The sequence below is a fragment of the Perca fluviatilis genome, chromosome 13 (genome assembly GCF_010015445.1).
Source record: "Perca fluviatilis chromosome 13, GENO_Pfluv_1.0, whole genome shotgun sequence".
NCBI lineage: Eukaryota > Metazoa > Chordata > Actinopteri > Perciformes > Percidae > Perca > Perca fluviatilis.
In genome coordinates, this window is record NC_053124.1 from 24,851,400 (window position 1) to 24,875,504 (window position 24,105).

The following is a 24,105-nucleotide window of genomic DNA, read 5'->3' on the forward strand; positions in this document are numbered from 1 at the left end:
AGTTTTCCCTTCAGCCCCAGGTAACGTAGTCCTCAGACAGGACTCTCATTGCTGCAGCGGCCAGTCAGTTTGGGTCACAGTGCATCTGCCACCGGGTCGCTAGCATATCGAATGTCTAACAAAATACACTGGAGATTGTTTCAATGTGACCACGCTGCCATTTGGCACAGAGATGTGATTCTGGACAGAAACCCGCAGGGGAGAACATGTTGTCTGCATCTGTTTGCTTTGGTTTGGATGGTGATTTTGTAATTAGAAAGCCTACTTACCAAACAATGCAGCGATGCATACAAACAGTCCACGCTGTGAATATTCTATTATGTTTACATTGCTTTCAGTGGATGTTTACATGGTAACGTTACTCCAGTTTCACCTGCATGAGACAGGTGCAATGCAGCAGTATTTTTAACTCATTGATGGCGATGTCTGTCGGTCGGTCTACCATTTTGGTCCAGACTGAGTATCTCAACAACTATTGGATGGATTTTCATACAATTTTGTACACACATTTATGTTTCCCAGAGGATGAATCCTACTGTCTTTGGTGATCTTCTGACTTTTTATCTAGTGCCACCATGGGGTTCACATTTTTGTTTTCTAGTGACATGTCTTAAGAACTATTGGATGGATTGCCTTGAAACTTGGTGCAGAGATTCATGGTTCCCAGAGGATCAATCCTACAGACTTTATTTTATCCTCTGACCTTTCCTCTAGCTCCACCAGCAGGTCATACCTTTCCCTTATCTCGTAACATTTCTCAAAATCTTGGACAGACATTCATGGTTCCCAGCTCATATATAGTATATATATATATAGTACATAGCTCATATAGTATCATAAGTAATCATGAGGCTGACATTTGTGATTTTGAGTGAAATGTGTCAACAACTATTGGATGGATATCTACGACATTCAGTTCCCAGGATGAATTGTAACTGTGATGACCCCTCAAAATCTTAACTTGTCCGGTATTTACTGTTTATGACCAAATACCTGTTAACATGCTGGCATCAGACAAATACAGTATGCATTGAACCAGTTCAGACCGTGCTGAGTAAGTTCATCCAAACAGAGCATGACATTGATTTTATCTTGTTGCAAATGTTATTCCTCATCATGTTCCTGGACGGTTAGGTTTTTGCATAACCACTTTGTGACTGTGTTGTGAATGACACTTTATGTGACTTGACGCATCATGGTTTGTACATGTTTGAATACGTGAACAATTTCAGGTCATACATATCCAAGCCTTTACCTTGTTTCAGGATGCTATCTGTTGTCCCACATTGACTGTGTTGCTTTATGGCCCAATCAGTGTGGAAGCAGAGATATCAAGCTGACTGAGGCGCTTCAGTGTTGCTGTGAATGGGCCGAGCATTATCGAGCTACTAGCTGCTTAAATTTACACTGGACTTCAGCCAAAAGCAACAGGATACACGTTTAAAAACACGTCATGTAGCTGAGTGATCCAACCTGCCCAACCTTCACATGACAAATGAAATGAGATCATTGTCCTGTATGGTGTTGTCATCAAATACAAAGTCCACATTTTACATTTTCCCTGAAGAATCACCAGCAGACCCTGCAGGCATTTTAATGTGTGAAAGCAAACACATTCTGTAACTCACAGATCATCACTTCAGACAACATCATCGAAAACGCTTCCAGAAAGGGAACTATTTATAATTGAGATGTGATTTCACCAAGTGGTTGTCAGACAGTTGGGGGACAGCAATCACCGAGGTTTCTTCTCCTTCACACGTTTCTATAAACGAGGAAGCAAAAAGACGTCTCGCTCTTCTCTGTTCACGGCACTTTCACTCTCCCCTGCAAGGTGAGCCTTTTCTTTTCTCTCTCTCATGTTCACATGTTTTGTGCAGCTATGTGTTGTTGTTTTTTAAGCACTGCTGAGTTAGTACACATTGTAATTTGAGTTGTAGGTTTCAATGTCTTACTCTCTTTTCTTTATTGAATTAAATGAAGCACAATCCTCCTGAGAACAAAACGCCAGAGGGGGAGTACAGGACAGAAGGAACAGAAATAAAATTAAGTTACAATGAGAGGAAGAATAAAATAAATTAATAAAATAAATATAGACATTACTAGCGATCAGTGGTGTAATGTAACTAAGTCCATTTACTCAAGTACTGTACTTAAGTACAGTTTTGAGGTACTTGAACTTTACTTGATTATATATACTAGTTACTTTTTAAATATAAAAACATATAATATGCTTGTATGATATAATATTTAGCACTCTATTACTAATATATGCAGTAGTATACCAAGTTCCTAAAACTGGCTCCTCTACAACATTAAAATGCTCTTGATTCATTAGTGATGAAAACAGAATCTTATAATATAACACTGTGAATAAGAAACCGTTCTGCATAAAGTACTTTTATTTCTGATACTTCTGATACTTTAAGTGCATTTTGCTGATAAAACTTCTTCTATGTAACATTTTGAATTCAGGACTTGTAATGGAGTATTCTTACACTTTGCTATTTCTACTTTTACTTAAGATCTGAGTACTTTTTCCATCACTGAAAGCAATAGACTTATTTACGGTCTTTACAGCTTTTTTATTATTAGTGCAAGATTTAACGGTCTCTAAGTAAGTTCATTATGTTTTTCTTTTGATACAATTTTTCTTCAATAAGAGGAAGTTCTACTTGTTTTATTTCAGAGAGAGAGAGAGAAAATTAAATAAAATAAAGATTAAGGTTCTTTTGATGAGAAAACATTTGAAATAAAATAGAAAGATATTATCACTAAATAAAAGATAATGAGGGCTTGGAGCCAAAGGGGCATAAGTGACAAATATAAGTATTATATATCAACTGAAAGCTCTCAGTGAGATCTTTTCAGTGCCAAAAGGACATAACTGAAATCAAACTGAAAGGCGTAACAGTAAAAGTGGGGTTTTGGTCTGCCAAAAGGGCGCAAGTGAGCTTAAGGTAATGCTCAGCAACTTTCACCAAGGCTTTAAAAATTCCAGGCTGCAAGGAAAATCAATCAATCTTTCTGTTGAACTTTTAAAAACCTCTATAAACACACAAACTAATTAGTATAACTGCATGTAAGTCAACCTTTTATTAATACATTTACTTACATGCATTAGTCTATTGGGAAAATGTTTGTGCCAAAAAGCCATATCTCACTCTTTTGCCATTTTTTAAATGTTGATAATTGAATAAATATTTTTCAACTGAAACTGTAGCAATATTGTTTTTATAATGATGCTCATTCTGATAACCCAAAAAATATCAAATATTGTGTTCAGTACTTGGCAACAGCAGATGATTCCATTTTGGCTAAAAATTGTTTTGGCTCTCCTGTAAAATCTGACATGATGCATTACATTAAAGCCCAAGCCCTAGATATTTTGGAACTGTTTTGTGTTTCTAAGATGCTCGCTATAATTTTATTCTTGCTTGTTGCTTGTTTGCTCTATTTTGAATGATGACACAAATGCTCCACAAGTTTCATGTTGCAGCTATAATCCCTTTAATCTTACTGACTTTTACTTCACTTTCATGTCATGACCTCACTGGTCAGAGTTGTCCTCTGCCCCTTGGAATTCAAGCCTCCAGTGAGACCATAAACAGTTTGTAACAGTGAGTGACAGACAAGGAGCCATGTCTGGTCTCACATTGTGGCCAAAGGAGAGATTTGTTGGAAGTTAATTTTAACTTTGGCACATCCAAGTGTCCAACACCTGTGCTGCAAAGGAAAATGACAGCGAATAGAAACTGTTTGCATATCTTTGTAGAAGGTCAACGAGGAGTGACTTGATCACAGCGTGCCATGAGGAGTTGTGAAAATTCAAACCAGGTCTTTTATGCAGGCTATGGACTAGATGGACTAGACTTGTTATTGTGCAGAATGAAGGACATACAGCTGGGTTTAACGCTTAGCTGCACATCCTCTCAGTGCTTGAACTGCTTGAACTGAGACCCTTCAGGGGCTGTGATGCACCAGATTGTAAATCTTATGGAAGTATGATTTGGAATGATGATCTTTGCAATATCAAAATGCACAAAATGACTTTCTTTCTTTGGGGATGAAGTTCATGATCAAGTTCATGTGACGTAATTTGGCCTTTGCAGAAGCACAGACTACAAGCACACACACAAAGACCAACAAGGAAGATGGAATACAAAATAAGACAGCGTCCCTTATGCAAACATTGTGTCATGATATTGACACTCAACACTGCAGTCACCAATACCCAGTACTTGTACTTATTCAATGAATCTGTATTGTCATTGAGTAAAGTTACCGAGACAATGAAATGTAGATGAGTAAATGTGCATATGTATTGAACAAACAAGATGTATACAGTACGAACTAAAATATAGTGTATACTGTACGTAATGTCAATAGTGAGACAGTGTATACATAAACATATTGTTTATCCCACCTGACTGAATGTTGATGCACAATAGAGATTAAAAGTGGGACCAAAACAATGATGCAAATAATGTGTATTAAAAAGGAAATTGAGATAACACTCCAATCTAGTTGTTGAGGTTTGATTTCCTCGTCATTATGTGGGATTATAAATTCCCTGAGGTGAACAGCTGATACACAACACAGCAAGAAGATATGTTTTACAGGCAGGGAAGCCAGTTATCCAGTTTTACTCTTATTTGAAATGTCTTGTTTTTTATATTTTGGTGAAAAACTTGACACAGATTCCTTCGCTTTTTAAAAGACATTGAAATTCATCCCATAGAAAGAAAGAAATAAGATAATAAAATAAAGAAAATAAGATCTTATTTCTTTGTCATTTACTACTTACTCTCACATCTCCAACAGAAAACATGTCAGTGAGATGAGACAGAACCCAACTTCAGTAACTAACTAAGTGTATTTGTGTTTGGCCAAGGCCGGGTGGGTCCTGAGTGGTGTTCAGGATGGAATCTGCCTCTGTCATAGAGATGTTATGTGGCTTTTAGTCTGATAAAAATAGTGCACAGCACTACAAACAGCACAGACCCTGCGGACACCAACGTCAAGCTAAAAGACAACTGTGTGTGTGAGGGGGAGCAAGGACATCTTCTATGGAGGATATATTTATTCATAATCTTCCACCACAGACGAACAAAAAAAAAAGACATTCATTTCTAAAGCTGTGAGATGCTAGGGGATTGTAAATAGTTAATGTTGAATGGTCAGTGTGTGAGGATCCTGACAATTTTTATTATTGAATTAGATATATTCATTTACAGGGAGTAACCACATTAAGAAAACATTTATGTGTCACTGATGTTCTAAAAAGCAGTTTAAAACGGGTTTAAAAAACATAATACATAAAGAATGCCTTTTTACCACACATAAGTAAAAATGTAGATGTATGCATAGTACTATCAAGGCTTATAATGCACAAATCTTTTTAAGATTGGCGAGGGAAACTTAGATGCAAGTCTTGGAAAACCAAAGTAATTTGGTCATATATGTGCAGCAGGTTTTTTTTTTTATTTTCCGACCATGAACCAAATCTGAGATATTAGCTGGCAATTTGTTTGGTAATATATGAGAATAATTGTACCACTAATACACAATACAAATTGACATGATAGGGGCCTTAATGTAGGTCACGCTTTATATTACCGGATCTTGTAGACAGACATCAATATTTCAGCTATAGTGCATATTAGTGCATATTCCCAATGGTGGAATGTAACTAAGTACATTCACTCAAATACTGTACTTGAGTACAAATTTGAGGTACTTAGTCTCAACCATTTTATGCTACTTTACTTCTACTCCGCTACATCTCAGAGGCAAATATTGTACTTTTTACTCCGCTACATTTATTTGACAGATTTAGATACTTTGCAGATTTAGTTTAATAATACTAAATATGAATCAACTAATCAATTATAATGTACTATTATCAATTAGGCTACCCAACAGTATGTTAAGCAATTAAAATTAGCGCCACATTCACCAGCTGAAACCATAAGTCTATGGCTGTGGAATTTGGACATTATGCATCAATTCAGTAATAGTCCAGTGATATAATAAATAGGCTATTGTTCTGAAATGGGCCATTCTGTATAATAAATACTTTTACTTTTAATACTTTCTATATTTTGATGCTACTTACTTGCACTGTATTAGGCTATTGCTACTTTTAGGTCACTTAAGTAAAAGATCTGAGTACTTCTTCCTCCACTGCATGTTCCTAAAGTAATTTGTGTTTAATTAAAGAGGGGAGGAGGAGAACAGTGGGTTCATAAGGCCCGGGGGGCTCCAGCTATGTACCTGTGCCACAGGTGTTAAAGCAGAAGAAATACAGCAGACGATGAGCTCTCATGATTTTAGGATTTTACACCTTCATAGGAAAGTTTCTCCTCCCTTACCAGGTAATGAGCGAGTGGATAAATTGGCAAAGGAAGCGGTTAAGAAGGGTGCTGTGGAACTGAATGTTAAACTATCAAGGGCAGAGGGGAAGAGCATTGTGTGGGAAGAAATTTCCAGACAGTGGCAACAGTATTGGGATGGTGGAAATAAGGGGAGGAAATTGCATAGGATTCAGGCTAAGGTAGGCCAAGGAGGGATGAGTTATAGTGGGTTTAACCGACAAGATCAAGTAATTGTCAGCAGACTGAGAATAGGTCATAGTAGATTAAATGGTACACTTTTTATATTGGGGAAACATCCGACTGGCCAGTGTAATGTATGTGAGGTAATGGAGACAGTGGAGCATGTATTGTTGTCATGCAGGAAATATAGCCGAGAAAGGGGGGTTATGTTTGCTGGACTACGGAAATTAGGTTTAGGTGAAATCAAGATAACAGATGTCCTTGAAAGTGGCGTTATTATGACTGGAAGGAAATATCTATTTGCGTTTTTGAAAGATACTGGTGTTTTTAGGAAAGTGTAGTGTATTGGTCTGAATAACTAGGTATTGAGTTATAGTCACTAGGAGGCAGTAATGCAACGATTTGGATGCCAACTGCCGTTAAACTCTAAAGAAGAAGAAGAAGAAGAAGTTTCTCCTCCCGGACACTTTACGGCACACAAAGTCTCGCGTGATTTGGACATGCCGAGAAGATAGCACCGTGAGCTAACTGTGTGTGTCGATCGTTAGCTATCGTAATATCTTAATGCCGCCAAAAACACACATTTAGCACAATTGACAAACGCATATAAACATCCCGGATATATCTTATGGCGACGGACACGGCGGACCGAGCGCATGGCCTATTCTAAAGGCGCAGTGCGTCTGTTTTGTTGGCCTAGTTGGTAACGGTGCCGCTGCTAACAAGCTAGGTTGCTAACATCCGTTTACACTCGTACAGTAAAACCAGGAAGGAGGGACCAGACGAGCAGTTTGGCCTCAAAGGTTACTCTACTTCTGAAAACATTAATTCATAAACACGAGCCTCGTCCAGTCTTGTGAAAACGGGAAAAGGTAAATGTAATTTCATTTTGTAGCTAAGCTGATCAGTCAGTAAGTAGTACTCAGTATCTGCGTTGTTAATGGTAACGTTAAGCATGTCGTCAACGTCGGTGCTTTCAGTATCGATAGCTGTAAGTCCGTTTTATTGGACTTTAGTATCGACACGTATTGTGTGTCCCCGCAGCTGCACGCTAACCAAAGCTAACTTCATATTTCTACAGTATTTTGTTTGTAGTTTGTTATATCCGTTTATTTGCTGTTTAGGTGTTGGTACTTTTTCCTCTGCGGTAACGTTACACAGGTAACGTTAAGGTTAATCTTACATTATCTCTTTGCACAAATCCTTAAATAGTGATTATTAACGCAGTTCACTAGCCAAAATGACCATTAAACCAAGTGGCTTGTGTTGGTGACATGTAAGTTATGCCCAGTGGTGGTAGAAATATTCAGATCAAGATATTTTACTATTAAAAAAAAAATCTGTTGTTGCAGCAGTGCAACAGAAACACCATACATAAATACTGGTAAGTATAGAAAAGAATGTAACAGAAATAAATAAGAGGTACATGAACTAAAATCGAATGTATGTATAGAGAGAGAGAGAGAGAGAAATAAACTATACAGAGCATTTGGAAACAGATGACGTGATAAAGTGACAGTGGTTAGATTAATAGAGCAGAGTCTTAATATAATAGAATACTTAAAGTTACTTAAAGTACCAAAAGTATAAGTACTCGTTAGGCAGAATGGCCCATTTCAGAGTCGTATACATTTTAATATTGGATTATAATTGTTGATGCATCAGTGTGTATATCACTTTAATGTTGCAGCTGGTAAATGTGGAGCTATTTTTATATGCTGGGTAGCTTAATCCATAATAATATTATTATAATTAATTAGTTGACTTACATTTCAGAAATCAGAATAAAATGTAGTGGTATAAAGTAGCATAAAATGGAAATACTCAACTACAGTTCTTGAGTAAATGTACTTAATTACATTCCCAATGGTAATAAATCTGCTATAGTTAGATTAGACAGCTATCTGATTATATATTTTTTGCAGCTGCATTTTGTAATATAATCGACAGAGATCAATATTGAAATACTACATTGTATGCACTTGACCATAACTTTTGGAATTTACACCATTATCAAAACACTTAAATTACACTTTGTCTTTGACTAGAGCAACTCTAACCCAGTTTTTGGTTACTGTCTCCTTGCGCCTTTCTGTTTGCAGGTTTTACAGATATTTCCCTCCATGGTTATAATGTGTCAGTCTTTAGTTTAACATCAACCCACACAACCCGTCTAGCTACTTTTCAGGGTAAGCAGGGCCAGTTCTACACCATTAACTACATCAAATCACACATTATGTGATAGATAATGTGAGTTGAGGCTGCAGAAACAAGAACAAAAAGTATTTCATATGAATGTTTATTGTATTAGATGTTTGCAGGACATACAGCTGTACAGACTGTCAAAGATCTTTGCCAGTGATGAAATGGAAAAACCTAAAATTATTCATGCTCACTTTTGCTTCCGTTTTTGTTTTGATGTCAAGGTGAGAGCTGGGATTTGGTAGCATACAGTAGTTAATATGGTTGAGTAGAGCTGGGAAATATATCGGTATTATATCGATATCGTGATATGAGACTAGATTTTGGATATCGTAATATGGCATAAGTGTTGTCTTTTACTGGGCATTACAGTAAAGTTATGTCATTTTCTGAACTTACCAGACTGTTGTAACTGTTCTATTATTTGCTTTTACCCACTTAGTCATTATATCCACACCCAAATCTCATTGTGTAAATATTTTGTGAATGCACCAATAGTCAACACTTGGTCCAAAATATCGTGGTATTTGATTTTATCCATATCGCCCAGTCCTATTGTTGAGATACCTAACAAACAGGGGTACATAGGCATGGCATGGTACTTTAATTATGTGTTTTGAAAGTTTGAGGTTCAGCAGAAGAGCAATGAAGGCCTTCGGTGGTCAATAAAACACTTAAGGGCTAGATTTATCAAGCCGTTTGCGCCTGTTTCCAGGCACTAATTGGTCGCAAAAACGGACGTAACCGATGCGGGCTATTTACAAACAAGGCGCACTTGGGTAAAATCGCAGATTGTCTGCCACATAAGCGAGAAGAGACAAGTTGCGCTTTCAATATGCGTTCGTGGGAGGGTCGTGGGGAAAGTGGGAGTTCCACCCAAAAAGGTGGGAGGATAAGCGCAAAGTGCACCTAATTATATATTCCGTGGTATTTATAAAGATTGTCAGTAAGAGCGCGCCTCTATTCTGCGGGGGAAATTCTCCGCCTCTTAAAAGCAGGTCTAAACCAGCCGCAGTCGAGTTTCCTCGTAGAACTTTATATGCCGCTGGTGAAATGGCAACAGTAATTTGAGCAAGACGAAGACATAGGCGAGGCTGAAAATATTTTTAACACAAGAATCACACTTTGTCAGTGAACACAACATAATTTAGCGTTACAGATCAAGCAGACATGCAATATTAGAGTTACTGGAAGAAATCAAAGATGAAATAGCATCTCCCACTCAGCGTTCACATCCCATTCCAGCAGTTGTTAAACTCATCCCTACATTACAAATATTGGCATCAGGATCATTTCAAACAGTCATAGCATCAGCAGTGGGAATATCGCAGTCTGCACTCAGCCGTATCATAGCACATGTACCGCTTTGCTACAGCGCAATTTACGGTCTAGTGGGCGGAGAAAGACGCTGATTGCCTGATGGGTGTCAGGGTTGATAAATACTACGCAAAATGTGGAAGCATAGCGTGCGCTATTACCGAACTCGCATAAACAGACGCAGCGCAAACTGCGCTAGTGTTAGTAAATCAGGCCCTTAAGTATACTGCTTTAGATATGGACAGACAGAGGAAACGGGAAACCTTGCATGAACACTTAGCAACCAATGGCACGTAGCAGTTGTTGTCTGCTTAAACATGAAAGAAAACCAGCATTCTTTTTCAACATTTGGTGAAAAAACAGCGTTATGCATTTTCATTGGGTTCTCAAAGGGAATCTTGAATACGATGCAAACGCTTCAGACACTAGTTTAACCTATGGGATAGGGGAGTGATGTCATAAGTACCAGAGACATTGCCTTTACAAAATTAGGAGTCTCTGTAGTAGTTTCTCTTTGCCCCAGGGCTGCTGGTTTCTAAGAGACTCTTAGGAAGACTCTTTGTAGAAGAGATTAAATACATGAAGAGAAAACATTATAAGGCATTATTAGAGCATCTTTGCAAATGGGCAGCAAGATAGACAAATGCAGCTAAACTTCAGTCAGCCATTTTAATTATCTTTTTCCCCTTGGCAGAAACTAAATAAAATAAAAGTAAAGATAAATGATGCAATGTTGCACATGTTGTTGTGATTTTCAGTTAATGTTGATTCAGTAGTTAGCCTGGGGATCAGGTCAACTTAACCTACGCACTATTTGTTATCCAGAGTTACATTTTATCTAAATGCTTTCCAGAAGGTGTTAAGCAGCAGTGAAACAGTAAAAAGTTGCTCAATGGAAGGTATCCAGTGTTGGATACTTTTTGGTGGTTACAAAACAAAAACAAACAAATTGTACTTACATTATTAAAAAGCATGGAATACATTTTGTACTTAGATTGTCTTGATGATTTTCGGATCAGTTTTAAAAAAAGGATTGTATATTTTGGGGCAAAGGAGCTAGGGCAGGGGTCTTTGTGACGGAGGACAGGGGGTCATGTATGCTGTACAATCCTGATAGATAGATAGATATGTATGTATGTGTGTGTGTGTGTATATATGTATATGTGGAGGATTTGTTTGAATGAAATTTTATGTTTTTCTTTTGAAGAGCATAATTGTTTAACATAACCTTTCTTCTTATGTTTTTAAGGAAAATAATATTAATACTGGCCTAAGTGCAAAGATGTCAAAGGCTCCAGATTCTCCAGCTCGGTCCCGCTCCAGGTCCAAATCCAGATCTTACTCCAGATCTCACTCTAGGAGCCGTTCCCGCTCAAGATCCAGAAAACGTCGCTATAGGTAAATCCAGTTTTCTGTTTTTGACATTAACTTCCATCATTACCCCTTTTTGTTGTGTATGTGGTGAATACATTTCATTTTCATTTATTTATTTAAAAGGACAACTTCCAGTCCAGCTGAGCAGCTGTTTTCAGCCCCAGTTGAGTAGCGACAGGCAGTTTTAAATAAAGTCATTATTTTGACAAGGAAGAACAACACATGGCATAAAAAGATGATATCTTTAGTTCTGCTACATCGATTTTAATACTTGAAGTTATTTCCTTATCGGGCCCCACTCATTCTAGGTATGCTCTCAATTTGCATACACGTTTTTCCTGTGGTAGAGTAAGGCTGACAAAGCCTCGAGCTATATGCATCAGCTCACCTTCTTTTTCGTTAGGAATCTCCAGTCATCTATATTTGTGATGTGTTAAAGTTTTAAGATGTCAACCCTTATACCCAATATAATGGTTTTTTTTTTAATTTATGTTATAGTGTTTTTCTTTTAAAGGGATATTTCACCGCTGGAAATTAAATTTAAATTGGGTTGTTTATTTAGTAGAAATGTGAAATAATTTTAGAAGTTGGTGCCTTCTAGACTGAAAAAAGCCAGAAAATAGGCTCGTTCGAGATGAGCCAGGTCTTCGCAGAATCGATGACCGGTGATCGCCGCCCAATGCATGCCGGTTAGATTTGTGTCCGACTTGATCCCAACTTGCTCTGACGTCACGCACACGTGGGCGACGATAACCTCACGAGATCAAGGCGGCCGCAGTTCTGAGACGCAGGCAGCGCAGTTGCTTTTCACCGACTGCAAGACCCAGGCGGACCCAGGGGCATGCTGGGAAACGCCGGCGCCTCAGCTGAGCTGATTGATGACGTTTTATATAAACTTTTTATTGATTTTGATTTGGAGGGATTTTAACTGATATTTGTCTGATTTTTAAAGGCTTATTCTGTCCAAACCACCTGTTGTGTGGCTGATAGTTATGTTTAGAAGTCAGAGAGACTAAATCTGTTCAGATTACACATCATCTACAGTGTGTTGTTAATTAAAATCAGCAACAGATCACATGTAGAGCATTTTGACAGCTACTCTGTCATAATAAAAACAACTGGAGACTGTGTAGGAGCTGATATATGGCTCTGATAACATTTTAATAAATCGAATCGGACCACAGTGTTTCTGTCACTTCCTGTTCATCCTGAAGGCTGCTGGAAACAAAAGACAGGGCATAAGTAAACTTGTAACAGAGCACTGATTGTTATAAGTTAGGTTCACCGTGAGATGAAGGTAGAATATAAGAACTTTATAGTATAACTTATAAGTATAAACACAGCCGTGAAATTGCGTGGAATGTAGAATGGTCGGCATTTAACAGTCACAAACTCCACCAGCGGTGAGCAGTAGTTGGATACAAGCACCGCATTTCTGCACCAGTCCGTGTTAACATATGTGCACAGCCCACCTCCACGAGTCTTACCCGACAGAGCAGCATCTCTATCTGCTCGGAAGGCTAGCAGGCCTGGTAGCTGGATAGCAGAGTCCGGTAGCTCGCGGTAGTGTGTCGAGTATTCCGTCTGTAATAAAGTTTCCTGCATATTCTCCGATCTGTACCAATGTATCCCGGTAGTACACATGTGCATTAATTTGAATGCACATAATTGCAAGGTTGCTGCTGAAAAGAGAGAGCCTGTTAGCTTAGCTTCAAGATGGCTGACCCTTGACTCGCATCGGGTAGTGACAGTCCCACCCCCTATGGGCGGGTTGAAAACATGCGGAACTAGGTGGCTGTAGTCTATAGCATCTGGCCGAGAAAGCCAGACACACAATACAGAGATCTCTCGTCTCAAAATACTACCGGGTTTCTACTGATACAAAGCTTAATGCTAATCGGTGAAGTATCCCTTTTAAGTGCTGGCTACCTTGTTGTTGTCAGTCCATGTTTGTGTTTGAAGCTCGGGAGTTAAAGCACTTTCACAGACAGTGAGTTGTTGTTCTTTACAGAGCATTGCTACACTGCATGTCAATGATTGTCAAAAGGAGTAGAGAGAGAGTACTCTTGGCCTTGTTGTATCTCCCTCCCCCTTCACTGCCTCCTCCCTCTGGATTAGAGCAGGTTGTGTCCTGGGTGTACCCTTTGTCCAACACATAAATTAGAGCCACACAGACAGGCCTGCTGTCTTTTGTTCAGGACTGCTCTGCTCTAATGAAAAGGTGCAAAGGGTAAGTATGTAGTTGGCATGTACTTGCAAACTTAATGTTTTTGTCTGTGGCTTTACAGGCCTTCAGGGCAGCTGCAGTGTTAACATTGTGTCAATTGAAGTCACATTTCTTATATCCCAGAATTTACATGCTACTCTACATTTCTCTAGTTTGGATGGCTTTTATTTTGTAGTCTTTGAGAAGTGAAGCTACAGTTTGCTGTTTTCTTATTTGCAGGTATAGTGTCATGGTGATATGTATGATGTCTGTCATCATGTCTTTTGTAATTATGCCTCTCGGAGTGAATGACGGAGACAACTCTGTGCTCAGTGGAGATACTTCCCTGTCATCACTGAGCTTACATGGCCCCCTGTTGACACCTGGGCAGTAAAAGGTCTCTGTCTTCTGTCAAGGCTACTAGGGCTGCAACTAACAATTATTTTCATTTATTCATCTGTTGATTATTTTTTATTAGTTTTTTGGTCTAAATGTTGGAAAATGTGGATCAGTGTTTCCCAAAAGCCCAAGATAACCTCCTCAAATGTCTTGTTTTGTCCACAACTCAAAGATATTCAGTTTACTGTCACAGAGGAGAGAATAAACTAGAACATATTCACATTTAAGAAGCTGGAATCAAAGAATTTTTACTTTTGTCTTAAACAATTACTCAAACCGACTAATCAAAATAGTTGGCGATTAATTTAAGAGTTGACAACTAATCGATTAATCTTTGCAGCTGTAAAGGCTACCCATGATATGATTTTGGGACCACCAGGGGTCATTGTGTATACATTATTTCAATCTCAAAGGGTACCACAGTCAGAGGTTTTGAGAAGTTGTTATAGACTCCATCTGCTGGTCAGATAACTGAATTATCAGTCTTATCTTCTTTTTTTTTAAACCTTTTGTAAAAGTATAATATTATAGTTTATAGGGCTGCAACTGATAACTATTTTTTTATTAATCCTCCAGTTACTTTCTGGATTAATCAAGTAATTGTTTTGCTATATAACCTGTAAGAAAATGGTGAAAAAAAAACTCCATTGCGAGTTCTCAAAGCCGAAGGTGGCATCTTACAAATTGCATAATTTGTTCAACAGCCAAAAACCGACACAAACGGAGATGTTTAATTTACTATTAAAGAAACCAGCAAATATTCCTATTTCAATAGTTGGAACTAGTGAACTTTGATCATGTGAAAAGTGGTTTCATGTGGGAGCGTTCCAGTCTATTCTGTGTTGTGTTTTGGCCTGGTGTTCACAGACAGACTTGTCTGTTTCTGGTGTTCATTCAGTCTTCTGTCCAGGGTCGTTGCCGTTTCACTTATATAGCGTTCCCTACAAGAGAAGGTTTTCTGGATACGGTCCTTTGCTTAAATTTCCAGACTGCGTGGCTCTTGACTTGCAAGGTTAAATAATTGTGTAAGGCCATAATACATGATTTGCCCCCAATAACATCACTTTTCTTCTTTGTCTTTTCTCTCTCTCATCCAGTTCCAGGTCTCGTTCCCGCTCTCGCTCTCACTCTCCGTCCTACAGAAACTATCCTACCAGGGACTATCAGAACAACAGAGGTGGGTTCAGAGGCTACAACCGAGGCTACCGGAGGCCCTTCCACTACCGTGGCAGAAACCGAGGCTATTACCAACGCGGCGGTCATTACCAGAACCGGGGAGGAGGTGGCGGCTATGGCTATAAGGCCAATTGGCAGGGTGGTGGCGGCGGTGGTGGTGGAGGCTGGCACGATCGCCACCATGACCAGGACCACCACTCACACAGTCCCAGGAGGGGGCGCTCACGCTCCCGCACACCCAGGAAGCGCTCAGGCAGCCGGAGCCGCTCCCACTACTCTGACCGCTCGTCTTCGCGAGGATCTCGACGCTCCAGGCGCTCCAGCTACTCTTCACGGTCCCGTTCCTCAACACCACGTCATCGCAGCAGCAAGGGCAAGCCTGGCGCCAAGGATGCTAAGGAAAAGTTAGAAAGTCCAGCTGAGAAATCAGGTCAGGCAGCAGACGGCAGTGCCATCGAGAAGGTATCTGGAGGTAAATGGATTGACTATGACACCAGCCCTAAACGAATCAGCCCAGAAATTAAAAAGGAGGATGCTCCCACTAGTCCTCCTGATGAGGGCAAAGGACCCGGGAGTGGCGGTCCTCTGTGGAAAACCATCGGCACCGTGTCCCCTCCAGCAAAGAGTCCCACAAAGTCTGGACAAACGGCCTCCTTCAGCGGCTTTGGGTTCTTCTCAAAGGAAGATGCCAAATGTGGAGATAAGACGGTGATCTCTGCTGCCTTCAAAAAGTATGTTTATTACTTTTATAGTTATTTGAATTTTTCTAACAAATTATGAAACTTTATTTTTCTTTCCTAATGTTAAGATTTTTTTCAAAGATTCCCCCGGAGCAATACAGATAAAAAAAATATACATAAGACTGTATAATTATTGTAATGTGAGTCGTGATCTGTACTGTTTGCTTTACGGATGGGCTTTTATTTTCTTCTTTTCTTTGGTGCTTATAGGTTTATCAACAACAACAAGATCTGCCATTTTGTGAAGCAGGCAGTAGTAACTTAAAGTTATTGTTTTTATTTTGAAGTTTAAGAGTATTTTGACTGGGGAAATTAACTGATGAGCCTGTATATTAACACTGAGAATAATGTCCCATATATTTATATATATATTAAGACTCCGCTGCCAGTGAAAAACTAAATTAGCCCGCCCGACTGTCAAAATGTAAATGTTCTTTTAACAGCTTTTCTTTGCATAATAACCCAGTTAAAACTAAGTTGCATTGTTGGTTTAAATAGTTTTAAGGGTTTTGGATACACAAGTGTAACACAATGAGAGTGAATACTCAAAACGTTCGTAAGTACTATGTCAGTTTGGAGCAAGGAAGGAGAAAGGATTAGATTCACAGATGGCAAGAAGTTGATTATCCAGTAAATAACATTATGAATACAGTTGTGGCATTGCTGGTACTAAAGCTCAGTTTGGTTCTCTGTTTCAGGTTCTTGGCTGAGAACAAAAGCCGAAAGATGGCTGCTGAAAAGGAGAATGGCCGCGATAAAGAGGAGAGCAACACAGACGGAGATCTAGAGAAAGGGGACAAGTCTGAAGACCTTTTCAACATCTCGTCCACTTCTTTCAGCGACTCCAAGGAAGACAAGACCATGCCTTTCTTTGATGCTGGAGAAGAGGAGTTCCTGAAGTCTCACGGGCTGAAAGAGAGGGACATGGAGGAGGAGGGTGAGGTCAAAACAACCCTCACAGCTCGGGACATTTTCGGGAAATGGGGGGATGAGCCAAGCTATTCAACGCCCTACTCGTCAGGTAAAGAGAAAACCCGGAGAGATGCTGAAGAGGCAGAGCCCGTAGATCACATGGAGGAGGAGTTGTACCGAAGCCGCAAGCACAGCTCCAAGAAGGAGGAGAAGTCCAAGAAGAAGGAGAAGAAGGAAAAGGAGAAGTCCAGAAGGAGTCCGTCCCCTCCTGCAACTTCCAGAGGGAAGGAGCGGCCGCTGTTTCCTGGAGCTTTCCCTCTTCGTGAGGAGTCCCCTGTACGGCATCTGTCTGCGTCAAGGGACGACTTTGAGCTCAAAATCGGTTCTCTAGATGAAATGCCCAGGTAGGTTTAGTAATACCTGGTCATATACTTACCACTGCAATATTACAGTATTGGCCCCGAAAAAATGTATAATTAAATAAATTTCCACTCTGTTTTTTAATGCATAAATTAATAACACACAAAAAAAACATGTAGTTATAAAAGCATTTTGTATATTTGTAACTCCATTCATTAAGAATATCTGAATACATGAATATAAAAAAGAGAATATGATGTAACTCTCTCGTCCTATATTTGGGCCAATATGGTAGTTATTTATATATTTTTTACTTCTCATTGTTCAATGTTCTTCACCTCTTTTTGTTCTCTCAGCTCTTCCCTCTCTAAAGAGCGCCTCATGCCCCGAGAACTGCCGAAGCCCACTAAGAAAGATACAGAGTTTCGTTCCATTTTCCAGCACATTCAGTCAGCACAGCTCCGTCGCAGCCCCTCTGAGCTGTTTGCTCAGCACATAGTCTCAATCGTGCACTACATCAAAGGTAACGTATGATTGGTTGTGGTGTTGTCCAACCTCTACAGACTAAAGATAACAAGACAACAGGAGTTTGGACAGTTGAGGAGATCCACAGGACATTTCATTACTTGATCATATGTCAGTTACCACAGCTGGTGCTGCTGTTTCTGGAATAATAATTTTTTTAATTTATATTTTTGCAGCTCAACACTTCCAATCCTCAGACATGAGTCTAAGTGAGCGGTTTGCCATGTACCAAAGAAAAGCTGCAGAGGTAGAAATGATGAAGCCAAGAAAGAGCCCAGAAATCCACAGGTATCTACAGTGTCTAATCGTCAGATCTTAAGGGATTTATTCAACAAAGCACTTCCATCTTTTTACAGTCATTGCCTACTGACGGTGCTTTTTCCTCCTGTCTTAGGAGAATCGATGTTTCCCCAAGTGCCTTTAAGAGGCACTCTCAGCTGTTTGAGGATATGGAGGAGACGAGCTACAAGGTGACCCGCCATTTTGAAATTTGACGTATTTGGAACAAGCAAATTTGAGACGATTTAAAGCAGCAGTGTTCAGCTTTGTGCTTTTCTTTCAAAGGATGCATATTTCTAAATCAAAAGAGCCCAATTGTGTTTTGTAAGTGCCAAGCAAGCCCCCCAGCCTATGAGATATGGTTATTGATTGGGTATGTACGAACCCAAGCAAAGGCTATAAGGAAGTGAATTAAGATCCTGAGTCCAAGCCTCTCAAGGGATGCTTATCAGTGCCTTTACCTTGTAAGTATTTTTCTTAAAAAGCAAAAAAATCAAGCTACAAAAAACTGTGAAATTCAATTTATTTTAATAAACTACATGCATGCTGCTGGTTTCCACAAATACTTTAATATTACATTGTGAAAAGTAATTATTTAAGAATATTTTGTATTATTGTTTATTTGCTTTACTGCATAAGTACCCATCATAATGTCGTGTGGAGTTTAAAGTAAGAATTGTCAGTATTCACATTTTGTCTTCACCACTAGAGGGAACCCTATACTTATGTTGTGCATCTTTATTTGTAATGCAGTGATGTTTGTTTTCAAGCTTTTTTGTTTGTAATTGTCTTTGTCACGTTTACCAAATAATTAATAGCATTTATTATGTCCATTAGTATTAAAAACAGCTGGTTTAGTGGCTAATTAAGACATATTTCTGCAGGATCCAAGTAAAAAGTTCAAAGGCGACGTGATGGACCTTCGCCTGGATATTGAAAGACGTAAGAGGTTTGGTGGGAAGGAGTACAAGCGTGAAGGAGGCAGGAGCCCCGGAGGCTCCCGAGGACCCAGCAGAGAGAGGTCCTCTGAGAAATCTGGGAAACACCACAAGAAATCCAAGTACGTTCAATTTGTTGTCTCAGTTTTTCCCTCAGAGAGGTTTCAGTCCTGTCATCAAACCAGCAACAAGGCAATAGGGAACCCAGTGTTTAGGGAAGTGGTTACTATTGTTACTATGGATATGTTGCCATGTTGGGAAGATTACAGCCACTTCCTCCTCCTTTTTTTCCCACACATTCAGTCAGGCGCTAAGATGGATGACAAATAATGCGCTAACTTAAAAATGAAAGCGTTCTTGATGTAAAGCTTTATGAATTTCCAAGGGGCATTATCATCAGGCGCAGACGAAAATGCGCGCTTAGGGCGTTGTTTTTGTGAAGGAGGACTGTAAAGCTCATTTTTATGACACCTGCATTCAACTTTTGTGTTTGTGCTCACAGGAAGGGTAAGAAGAAACGGGATCGTTCTCCATCTTCCTCTTCCTCCTCATCCTCTCCATCCCCGTGTCCTCCACCTTTCAGAGGTAAAGAGTTCATGGGAGGAGAGGGGATGGAGCAATCGGAGGAGGGCTACAGTCACTCACGTTATCCTCCACGGGACTACAGTGGGCCCGGAGACAGAGGCCCTCGAGATTATGAGGGCCACAACCCAGAGAGAGGCCGAGGCCGTGGATTTGTAAGTTCCTGTCTGTGCTTTGTTTATCTCTTCAGCTGTATTAGTTTTTTTCCACTGAGGTACTGACATCTCATCTTTTTGCAATTCTTTGTCCTAATGGCATCACAGTAGACTACGCTTCTCTGCTCTGTTCCTTCCTCCTAATGCTAAGGGACATAATGTGGATGATGATGATAATGATGACACTATCATACATATTCCATGCACTACCTGATTTTTATTAAGGTAATGTAGCGTAAATCAGTGGAACTTCACCTCATCACTAAAAACAAATGCCTGATTTCCATCAGTATGGCTTTTTATTTGTGTGTTCTGTCGTTCTCATTGTCCCTGGGTCTATTTTTTTACTCTAACTTGGACCAAAAATATTAAATATTAAAGATAAAAAATATTCTTTTATCTTATTGTAGAAAAATGCGTTTGTCCCATGAATGCTAGTTTAAATCCATCTTGTTGTTTTGATTTCAGTTCCCCAGAGTCAGAGGGAGAGGGTGGAACAGGGGCAATTATCCAGGCAACAACAGCAATGGAAACCCTGCCAATATGAATCCTGCAGTGCGCCCTCCCGAGGAGGAGTGGGACCCTGAATACACTCCCAAGAGCAGGAAGTATTACCTGGTGAGCCTCTGGAGCTACTAATTGATTCAGTGGCACTCATACGGCCCTAAAAACATAGACCTTTTTCACTGGAGACATTTTGACTTGTCCCAGTCAAAACATTTACACATTTTATTTACCTACTATGACAAGTGTCAAATGTCTGCTGTAAAAAAGCCTATCAAACTATTATGTTGAGCAATGTGATCACAAACAAATGCTCACATTTTGATTTATTTTTAGGCCAATTTCGCATAATTTTACAGCTGATAGTATAGAGGGCGGCAGGAAGCAAAGGGAGAGAGAGGGCAAGGGGCAAGTTTTTAGTTTTTAAAGGTACATGAACACAGTTCTTCTCATGTATACCAAACAACTTGTCATTTCGGTTTCCTTGAAAGACCACCTGACGCCAATATATAAAGCTTTCATGAACTGTAGCTGAGGTCTAATTTCCGCTGCTCTTTTAAAAAATCCTTTTACCACAAAAATCATGCTTAATATGCTACTTTTTTGCAATCTGTCAGATTCTGGCAAAGAATGTGATTTGAGCTGCTGATTTTCTTAGGTTGCAACCAGCATGGTTTTTCTATTAACCTATTTATTGTAACTTGAAAACGAGTCCACCTTTAAACCACAGCAAGTATCCGTCAACAATGTAGCCTATGAAAAGCAGAGTGTCTCTCGCTGCTAGTTTACTTTAACGTTAGACTCACACATCACAGGCTCAATAGGATAACTCCACTCTGCTTTCACATCAGAGATCGGATGAGGTGGAGGTGCCTTTGAAAGACACAGAGGGTGAGGCAGGGAGAATCAGCACTGGGTTGCAGGTAGGTTATGTGCAGGGTGTTGATTCAGCAAAAGCCAAAGTGTGGCAATGTAAAATGACGTCAAAGACCTAAATGCGATTGAAAACTGTTTTAACAGACATATAACGCTCATATAAGAGCAGGGGTCTATTTGGGGCCAGAGCACTGACAACGTTGGTCAGCGAAGATTGCAGAGATAAAACAAAAGCCTCTTGGAGCTATCCCCTAAACGCAACAGAAAGTCAGCCATATTAAATTTTATTGTCCAATTTTTGGATGTTTTTGACAATTTGCTGGCGTTTTATTTTAACATACTCTTCCTAGAGATTTAACTTCAAGATTGGTTAGATTGTACTGACCAATCTTGAAGTTAAATCAATATAAACAAAACCGCAAACTATCAAAAATGGACAATAACATTTTTACTCTGGGTCGAACGGCGTTGCTGTAGAAAGGAGTTGAGTTTCCATGTTACGCCATGATACAGGATGTGGTTTGTAACTAGACTGTACGTTGTCCAATCTGCCAAAACGTCACATGCTTAATAATAAGAGTCCAGGCCTAGGGACATAACATGCCAATATTGTGTCGTAGTCATAGCGCCACCTACTGACTGGAAATCAGCATCATCTGATTTACATGAAATTGCCATGGTGTGATCTACACATGATATAGAGAAACATAATGCATGTTTAGTGCTGGTTGTCTAACACCACATAGTGGACACAGGGAGTGATCCAAAATGTACAATACATCATCGATGGTCGTGTACCCCCGATATGCGGGGAGTTGCGAGGGCCCGTTTATCACTGCTTGCAGCTTTAATTATCATTAATCATTGAATCACATTTATTGGAAAGTATCTGATGGTTATTTTAACCAAAGTAAAGGCTTTAATCTTGACTGAAGAAGCAATATGCTGCACAGCAAAAGAAAACTCAGCTCTGGACCAACTTAAAACTTTAAGATTTAAAAGTTGGAGCATTTTTGCAGTGTTTCCTTAAATATCAATATGTTTTAAGTTGGTTTAGTGTTGAGTTTTGGGGGTGGGACAAGACCAGCACTGGGCTTACTATCCTGCTGTGTAAAGGAATTCTGACTTGACCTTTAATGTTGCCTGTTTCCCCTTTCAGCATGATGATCGTGATGGTGAGAAAACCTGGGTAGACAACCGTGGAAGAGGCCGGGGTTCCTTCCCGCCTCGTCGGGGACGCTTCGTCTACCGTAAGGGGGGCAGCAGCCCGAAGTGGACCCACGACATGTTCCAGGGAGGAGAAGGGGGGGAGCTAGGAGATGACACCATAGAAGTAGGCCGTAAAGAAACCAAGAACCCCGGAGACGCCTCCGCTCAGAAGCAGTAGATCCACTCACTCCATCATCATCTACATATTCATGAGCGTCATGAGTGTCAGAACGGTTACAGCGATGATGGGATGAAGGGGTTATTCTCTTCTTTATTTTACCTTCCACATCATCTAATCATTTAATTGTTAAAAAATGTGTTTAGTGAGTTTGAGCCTTCTCACAGTTAAAGTGAAGAAAGAACTGACTTGAATGAAGAGCAGCACTCTGTTACTTGTCGTATGTAAGGTTAGATTCATTTCAGAGTCTTTTTTTAAATGTAAAAGGTGAGTTTTTGTTTTGCAGCTGGTCGACTTAATTGTATCTTTTTAAGGAAGAAAATACTAAGGCAACAAAGATGAATATTCTCTGAAAACATGACAAAATAAATGCATTTGTGCCTTAGAAAATGAATATAACTAATAATACTTGTGTAGTCTCTTCGAAGGTACAGCCCCGGCTATGAGAGGTACACCTCTACCCGTTTTAATTGTGGGAATTTACATCTTGTTTTTGTTTTTGGGGCTGTGATAAATCTTTGATATTACTGCATGATACGTTTGATTTATACTTTGCTCCTCGGGACCAATCAGTAGTGGGCTCAGGGCTCATCGTCGTCAAATAATCAAAACATGAAAAAGTTGCTATCTTTTGAACCCCTGAACGATTGTTTGTCATATCTATTATCCAAGCTTTTCCATATAGTGCCACTTCACCTGTAGTTCTCTGTAGGAAGTGAAGACATTTGTATGTGTGTTGCAGTATATTCTCATTGTGGGTGTTTTCAGTTAAAAAGAATTGTAAAGAATTTGGAACCAAAATCCCTGGATTTCGATCAGCTACTGTAGGTTTTCTGAATCGGTTATATCAATTTAGGCAAGTGGCTACCTTTTTGTTTAGATTTTAATAATAAAAAGGTTATTGCAAGAGGCTAATACATGTATAGAATTAAAATACCTAAAGTAGTGTAATCAACATTTCGGGGAAGGAAAAATAAAAACAAAATTGGGTTATTTTTTGTCAAATACATAAGTTGCAGTAAATCTCTTACAAAAAAAAGACCGGTTTAATCTCAGAGAACCTGAACATTACAAAAGTGAAGTGAAACCCTAAAATTTGGGACAAAACATTTTGTCAAAGGCATTGATTAAAGTGTATATTTTTAAGAGGCGTTGACGCAACTAGCAGAACTAGTTCTGTGGATCTCACTGTGCTGCTTCGTCCCACTTTTGACTGTACATACTGCATGTACTTAACCGAACTGTAGGGTTTTTGTTTTAATCTAAGGCTGAAAACTTTTGTACTGTTCTCAAGAGCTTTGGAGTACTTTGTCTTTTAATTTTAAATAAAATTTTCTTTGATTCAGGGCAATTTGTGATTGTGATTTTTGAAATCTACAAATGAACCGACTGTAGAAATGTGTTAAATGGTTTTTGATTTACCTCATTATTGTTCGGGGTCTTACATACCCCACTGCAGTATGTGTACAAATAATGATAATTGCAACCAATTTTATTTATTTTAATTTCTGACCTTATCCTTGCCATACCCAATATGTATTGAAGTGGTAACTTTATCTTAGCCACAAATTGATCACTAGCACCTACATTTGATTAAAGTGACAAAATACTAAATA

General features: G+C 39.3%; 1 protein-coding gene across 7 annotated transcripts; it reads left to right on the forward strand.

The window, feature by feature from the left end:
- Positions 1–1,584: 1,584 nt before the first annotated feature.
- On the forward strand, positions 1,585–23,840 carry thrap3b (thyroid hormone receptor associated protein 3b). 7 transcript variants are annotated; one of them, XM_039819537.1, is made up of 13 exons: positions 7,030–7,429; positions 8,660–8,746; positions 11,326–11,474; positions 15,153–15,962; positions 16,670–17,287; positions 17,600–17,766; positions 17,945–18,056; positions 18,163–18,238; positions 18,932–19,107; positions 19,488–19,722; positions 20,191–20,340; positions 21,078–21,149; positions 22,262–23,840. In XM_039819537.1, exons 3-13 carry the CDS (start codon positions 11,359–11,361, stop codon positions 22,487–22,489), a joined length of 2,760 nt encoding a protein of 919 aa, XP_039675471.1. In that variant the 5' UTR covers positions 7,030–7,429; positions 8,660–8,746; positions 11,326–11,358; the 3' UTR covers positions 22,490–23,840. The 7 variants fall into 7 exon arrangements, with proteins under 7 accessions (XP_039675472.1, XP_039675471.1, XP_039675470.1 ...); XM_039819538.1 differs by lacking the exons at positions 7,030–7,429; positions 8,660–8,746 and adding an exon at positions 1,585–1,834; XM_039819536.1 differs by lacking the exon at positions 8,660–8,746 and having other exon boundaries at positions 7,031–7,429.
- Positions 23,841–24,105: the final 265 nt, after the last annotated feature.

Excerpts from the sequence above, each read along its gene's own strand:
- thrap3b (XM_039819538.1), top strand. The coding sequence starts at position 11,359 with ATGTCAAAGGCTCCAGATTCTCCAGCTCGGTCCCGCTCCAGGTCCAAA. Across the intron at positions 19,108-19,487 it reads AAACACCACAAGAAATCCAA|GAAGGGTAAGAAGAAACGGG; the intron begins GTACGTTCAATT and ends TTGTGCTCACAG. Across the intron at positions 19,723-20,190 it reads GAGGCCGAGGCCGTGGATTT|TTCCCCAGAGTCAGAGGGAG; the intron begins GTAAGTTCCTGT and ends TTTTGATTTCAG.